This window comes from Erythranthe guttata, chromosome 7, assembly GCF_056151865.1.
Source record: "Erythranthe guttata isolate IM_541 chromosome 7, IM_541, whole genome shotgun sequence".
Classification (NCBI taxonomy): domain Eukaryota; kingdom Viridiplantae; phylum Streptophyta; class Magnoliopsida; order Lamiales; family Phrymaceae; genus Erythranthe; species Erythranthe guttata.
In genome coordinates this window covers 5911877-5918432 of record NC_142539.1, presented here as the reverse complement: position 1 = coordinate 5918432, position 6556 = coordinate 5911877, and the positions used below count along the sequence as shown (strand labels likewise).

The 6556-nt window shown below is 40.3% G+C and overlaps 2 protein-coding genes across 2 annotated transcripts; both read right to left on the bottom strand.

Annotated features, from left to right (window-relative positions):
• Positions 1–249: 249 nt before the first annotated feature.
• LOC105964423 (crocetin glucosyltransferase, chloroplastic) lies at positions 250–1843 on the bottom strand. The gene has a single exon (XM_012988932.2). The coding sequence runs from the start codon at positions 1804–1806 to the stop codon at positions 421–423; it is 1386 nt and encodes a 461-aa protein (XP_012844386.1). The 5' UTR covers positions 1807–1843; the 3' UTR covers positions 250–420.
• A 2054-nt stretch (positions 1844–3897) lies between these two features.
• LOC148769067 (uncharacterized) lies at positions 3898–4516 on the bottom strand. Its single transcript, XM_088820210.1, has 2 exons — positions 4092–4516; positions 3898–3985 (listed from the first exon to the last, which is right to left on the bottom strand). The coding sequence occupies exons 1-2, from the start codon at positions 4514–4516 to the stop codon at positions 3898–3900; spliced, it is 513 nt and encodes a 170-aa protein (XP_088676336.1).
• Positions 4517–6556: the final 2040 nt, after the last annotated feature.

Genomic DNA, 6556 nt, shown 5'->3' with positions numbered 1-6556 from the left:
AGTTCATTTTGCGATGAATCTATAATTATAAAAACTTCTATTATAAAGGGTATTTAGGTTATTTCAGGTTCGAAAACGCACCCAGACGCACATACGGCGAGTGTAGTGCACGATAACCTGCCAGGGGCCTTTTTGGCTTTGAACAACTTTCATAGGGGGTTCCTTGCTATTTTTTTTAACATAGGGGCGTTTTCAGCAATTAGAGATTTCACAGGGGTCGTTTTCGCATTAAACTCTTTTTAAACATGATTTGACTAATACAGTGTATTTGTCTCCTTTCAAAATATAAACAAACATTATTTTCATTCTCAAATTGTTCACCTAAAACATATTTCCCCAAAATGATATAAAATCAAAATAAATTCCAAAACGTTTCCAAACACTTTAAAAATTGGAAATGAACTTTTACAAGCCTAGAGTTTATTCCAAAACCCTTTTCAAATTAATATATGAAGACCCTTTTTCCTTGACAGCCTCCAAGGCCAAGCCTCTCCATTTCAATGCATTTCTTCTCATCTCTTTACCTCTATCACCTTCTCCCATCACAACATCCAAACATTTCTTGAATTCTTCTCTCTCTATCAAAACTTCTCCATTTGCTCTTGCTCTCACCCCTGTGCCCCACACCTCCTCGACGAGCTTAGCGTTCGTCGGTTGATCGGCAAAATGTGGGCAACAAATAAAAGGAACCCCACAAATCAAGCCCTCCAAAGTCGAATTCCACCCACAATGTGTCACAAAGCAACCTATAGACTTATGACTCAGCACTCCCATTTGTGCACACCATTCGACTATCATCCCATTTTCTCCAATATCACTATTATCAATCATTTTCTTCGTCTCGTTTTCGTCTACACTATCCGATGATGATGATGATGATCTTATAACCCACAAAAAGGGTCTCTTGCTTTCCACTAATCCATGCAAAAACTCGATTTTTTGGTCTTTGTTCATCACCACTAAACTCCCGAACGCAACATATACGACGGAATTCTCCGGCTTCGTATCGAGCCACTTGAAATAGTCTTCTTTCTTGCTGATGAACAAATCGCCACCGAAGGATTTGTCAGTGGAGTCGTTCCCATCGGAGAAAGCCGATGGGATTAACGGGCCTATTGTAATCACGTTAATATTCTTGGTTTTGAGTGATTCGATTGCGTCTTGTTCTAGCTCTTCGAAGGTGTTGAGAAGAACAAGTGGTTTCGGGTCCTTTTCGAGCTCTTGCATGTGTTCAATCATCATAGGTTTCATGAACGAATACATTGGGTTATCGGGCAAGAGAAAAGTCGGCAAATCACTCGAAGAGAAGAGAGGCAAATCTTGTATTATATCCACGGGGTCAACTATTTCATTATGGGGTTTGGAGAATCGATGATAAATGGCGAAAGCGGTGGCGCACTGTATGAAAAGAAAAGCAGACGGGATTTGCATGTCACGCGCAACCGCCGCTGCCCAGGGGAGAAGGAGGCTGTAGACTAGACACGTCACCGGTTCGGGTCCGTCGAGGGACTCTTGGAGGATCCGGATCAGATTTTCCGACCCGGCCCGTTTCATCTCCGCCATGTAGCCGGCGGTGGATTTGGTGGATTTTTCTTGTTCTTCTTCATGATGCTGGCCGTCGGAAAAGGAGGCGTAGGAAAGGCGGTGGAGGGTCGGCAAAGAATCTTGGAGGCGGTGGAGGATGCGGTCGGTGGTGGCGAATGTGACCTTAGCGCCGAGGCGGGCGAGGTTCTTGGCTAGCTGGAGAATGGGGTTGATGTGGCCTTGTATTGGGAATGAAATTATCAGAAAGTGGTGGCTCTTCATTTTCGGATAATTCTTGGATCATTAATGTATTTCTATATGTTGTAATTGAGATATATATATAAATATATATATATATATATAGATGTCACATACTCTTGTAGGAACAATGTTGTTTTTTTTTTTTTTCCTGTTTTTTCTGTTTTTAGAAACTTGTGGGTGCAATTTATAGTTAAACAATTGTGCTGCCATGTGGATATATAAGTTAGGGAGAATGGACAAAAGAACTTGTACAGCTGTGATCTTATATATATATATAGCTGAAGAACCAATAAACTTTTGTGCATGAGGACAAGTTTTACTGCTAGAATGGAATAAGAGAGAGCATAATGCATAGGGATCATATACTTTATGTTTGGTACGGTTCTTACAGGATTGAGTTTTTTTTTCCTATGTTAGAATTTAGGATTAGTAAAATTGTACTATAATGTGTGGCTGTGTAGGATGAGAATTATATTTGAATTCTCGCAGTTTAAACATTTTATATGGGTGGGAGTGAGATTCGAACACATGATTTTTCTTTTTGTCTGACTCTGATATCATGTTGAATGATCATCTCAACCAAAAGTTTAAGTCAAGATTCCTCCACAAACGGTCTCTTAAATACATCCGAAAATATATGGAAAATTATTCTCCGCCATGAATTAAAGAAAGCAAGGAGACAATTTATGAGACGAAACGTGTATTATTTAATATATTTCGTATTGTTTACAGTGAGCCCTAAGTCTCATAATAGTAGAGAAGAGGTGCCACGAGACAACCCTAATCGCAATTCAAGATTTATCGTAATTTACATTCTTTAACATGATGGTAACTGTAATTTAACCTAATTTATATTTCTTAATAAACTGGAAACCCGGATTTACCTCAAATTTCTATATCTTTAATTTAAGAAACCTAAATAATATGGTAATTTTAATGAATAAAAGTCTTAGGCCGGATGTAACCGTCCTGTCAGGTGCAGCTAGGGGTGCAAGTTGGAACGAATTTTTCAATTTCCACCGGTTCCGATCCGAAAAGTTCTGATTTTGGAACAACTTTTTTCATTCCGACTTCCAAAATTCCGATTTCCAAAAGTTTCCAATTTTTTTGGATTGGAATTGGAATTATATAAAATAAATTTGGAATTTCCGATTTCCGATCCGATTTAATTCCGAAGAATTCCGATTTTTTTTCCGAAAAATACACCTATAAATAGTATATATTATATAATACTTATTTTCCGACAAATACACCTATAACTTTTGTTTTAGGATTTTGACATAGTGAATTGTTGTTAGAAGTTTTATTGGATATTATGTTGTGTTTATTTTTTTGAACTGAAATTCAGTAGTTATTAGTTTTACTTTTATCGACGTGGATTTTCTTATTTTCGAAAAATTATGAAAATTTTATAAAATTTCGGCTAAGATTTGAAATTTTAAAACTTATGCGATTTCCGATTTTTTTCCGAAATTCCGAAATTTCCGGGCCTTTTGGAATAGGAATGAATTTTAGATTCCCAAAATTTTGGAATTGGAATTGGAATTGATTTTGTACTTCCGAAATTTTTTGGAAATTTTCCGAAAAGGCTAATTCCGATTCGATCCATCCGACTTTCACCCCTAGGTGCAGCCAAGCTCTTTTTCTTGAACCGACCTTCTCTGCTTATACAAAGGCCCAACCCAACTGTGAACGAATTATTTACAATGATCAGCTCAAATTAAGAGAAATAAAATGCCCAATAATCTAATTCGGCCCAGTCGTTCGAATTAACTACCATCAATATTTATATTTTCTTGTCGTCAGAATAGTTATGAAATATTTATGTGATTGTCCAATAAAAGACATCATTCATTTGAAAAGTCTCTATCCTTTTATCATGTCTATTGTGTAATGGATGAATCCATCAATCAATAAAATCAAACAAATCAATCAAATGATTTGTTGGCCGATTCTTAGCTGGCCAAAAAAAAATGTAACAGTTCCCACAACCATGCTATGTAAATCCTAGCCTTAACTCTAGCACTCTTACTTAAAATAGCTTTTATAATCTTGTATATATTTGTATATACTTTTTTGTTTTGATGGAAAAAGAAATATCATTAGGCAAACTCAGCCAAGTTCGAGGGGAGGTGATCGAACACCTTCCATCGGATTATTACAAGCTAAAAAGGAGAAATTCGCTAGCTCATGAGCCAACCTATTGCCCGAGCGTTTTATAAAATTAAAGGAAATCGATTGAAAAAATAAAGTTAACTTTCGACATTCCTCAATGATGCCACCAAAAGTTGTCGATTCACAGTTACCCTCGCGAAGAGCCGTTATGACTTGGAGAGTCCCCTTCCAGCACAATGGCATGCCAGTCCCTTTCCTTAGCAAAAGCAAGTGCTCGAAGCGCCGCCAGCGCCTCCCCTTCAACCGCTAGAAGACCGGCCCTAACACGAGCTACTCTCCAGCCAACACACATCCCCGCATCGTCTCTCGCCACAACTGCAAATGAAACCTCTCTTCCTCCCTTAGGTAGAGCGGCATCGAAGTTAAGTTTGAGGGTCCCATGCGGCGGTAGGGTCCAAACGCTATGGTGACACGGGTTTGGACGTAGACCAGTAAGAGGATGGGATGCTTGGAAGTTTGCTCGATACTCACAACACCAACGCGTCATATCTCTAGCACTCAAGACCGGTTCCCCCTTCACAGCCTGGTTTCGCCTTTCCCATGCTTTCCATGCCATGATTATTGTTGTGAGAAAATTATCTTCACCCATAACCCGATGTAATTCACAAATCCATCGTCATGGCGACGTCGAATTTGCATGCAATGTTTCGTTAAAAGGAAGAGAGCTCCAGGCCTCCTCCATGCCATGACATCGGAGCAGTACATGCATAATCGTTTCTTCCTCCACATTACAACGTCCGCATAAAGGGGTGCTGCTGATTTTTCGCCGATATAATTCCACATTTGTTGGAAGTATTTCCTTGCACATTCTCCAAAGAAATGAGATGATTTTTGGCGGGGTCCGAAGGTGCCAAATAAGATTCCAGTTTTGACCCCCTTCGTCACTACCAGCGCCCTCCCTGCCATGTCGTCGATTTTCATGCTCAATCCGATGTGCAAGGATCATATGGTAGCAAGACTTCACAGAGAACCGACCATTTTTGGAAAAATGCCAAACCCACCTATCATCCGCAAGGCCATTACCCAAAGGAACAGCCAAGATGCGCTCAATGTCTACCGGCCAGATAAACTCATTTAAAAGATCCATATTCCAAGAATTAGAGCTGTCGTCGATGATATCTGAAACGTGGTCTGAAAAGACTACCCCCATTGGACGTTTGGTGAATAAGCGCAGCGAGCCTCCCTCTTTGAGCCATGGATCGGCCCACAATGATGTATCTCAGCCGTTGCCAATTCGTCGTCGGAGACCCTGCCATATGCTGCCCAAGTCGAGGACGGACGATACCCAAGCGTTGCATTAAATAAGCTCCCTTGAGGGTAATATTTGGCAGAGATAACCCGAGACAGTAGCATGTTTGGATTAGTAAAGATCCGCCAGGCCTGCTTAGTAATCATAGCCAAATTAAAGGATTTGAGATCCCGAAAGCCCATTCCCCATTTACCCTTCGATTTCCACATATCGTTCCATGCTACCCACGCTAGACCTCTATTTCCCCATGACCCCACCAATACAGTTTGATTGCAGCCTCCACGTCGTTTATAATGCCTACTGGAAGTAGAAAACATCCCATCACATACGATGGGATAGCTTGGAGAACCACTTTGATTATGACTTCTTTTCCCGCTCGCGATAATTGTTTTTCGCCCCACCCTTTAATCTTGGACCACAACCTATCTAGGAGATATGAAAAAATTTCCTTCTTCGTCCTTCCAATAGCCGCCGGCAATCCTAAATATTTTTCCTGGTTCTCCACCACTCGAAATTCCAAGATTTGATGGATTGCAACTCTTCGCTCCTGGGTAGTATTTGGGCTAAAAAACACCGTCGATTTTTCTTGGTTGATCTCCTGTCCAGATGCACGGGCATATTTCCCCAAGATATTCTTTAGCACCCGTGCGTACTCCTCTGTAGCTCTCCCAAACACCAACGTGTCATCTGCAAAACATAGGCACGAAACCACCGGAGCTGTTGGGGCCACCCGAACTCCAAGAAACTCACCACTATTAGATGCTCTAGCGACCATGGCTATGAGGGCCTCCGCACAACATATGAACAGATATGGAGATAGCGGATCCCCTTGCCGCAGCCCCCGTGAAGGTGAAACCTGGCCAAACTGCATATCGTTGAATAAAAAGGAGAAAAAGACAGTGGAAACACACAACATTATAAGATCAATAAAATCAGGGGGAAAACCAAAACGACAAAGAATCTTTCTCAAAAATAGCCATCAATCCGATCGTATGCCTTGCTAATATCTAGTTTAATAGCCATGTAATTAGTTTTGGTTCTAGTGTTCGTTTTGATGAAATGGTTAATCTCAAAAGCTACAGAACATTATCGGAGATAAGACATTTAGGAACAAATGCAGACTGAGTAGGGGAAATCAGGTCATTAAGCACCAATTTGATCCGATTGGCTAGGACTTCAGACCCAAATTTATAAATGACATTACAAAGGCTGATCGGTCTATAGTCGGAAATTTTTTCGGGTTTTTTTAATTTTGGGGATTAAAACTATATAGGTGGAATTAAGGTCCGGCTGAAGAATTTTATGGTTGAGAAATTTAAGCACACAAGAAAGAACATCGGTCCCTAA

Excerpts from the sequence above, each read along its gene's own strand:
- LOC105964423 (XM_012988932.2), bottom strand. The coding sequence starts at position 1,806 with ATGAAGAGCCACCACTTTCTGATAATTTCATTCCCAATACAAGGCCAC.
- LOC148769067 (XM_088820210.1), bottom strand. The coding sequence starts at position 4,516 with ATGGCATGGAAAGCATGGGAAAGGCGAAACCAGGCTGTGAAGGGGGAA. Across the intron at positions 3,986-4,091 it reads CATAACGGCTCTTCGCGAGG|GTTGGCTCATGAGCTAGCGA; the intron begins GTAACTGTGAAT and ends CTCGGGCAATAG.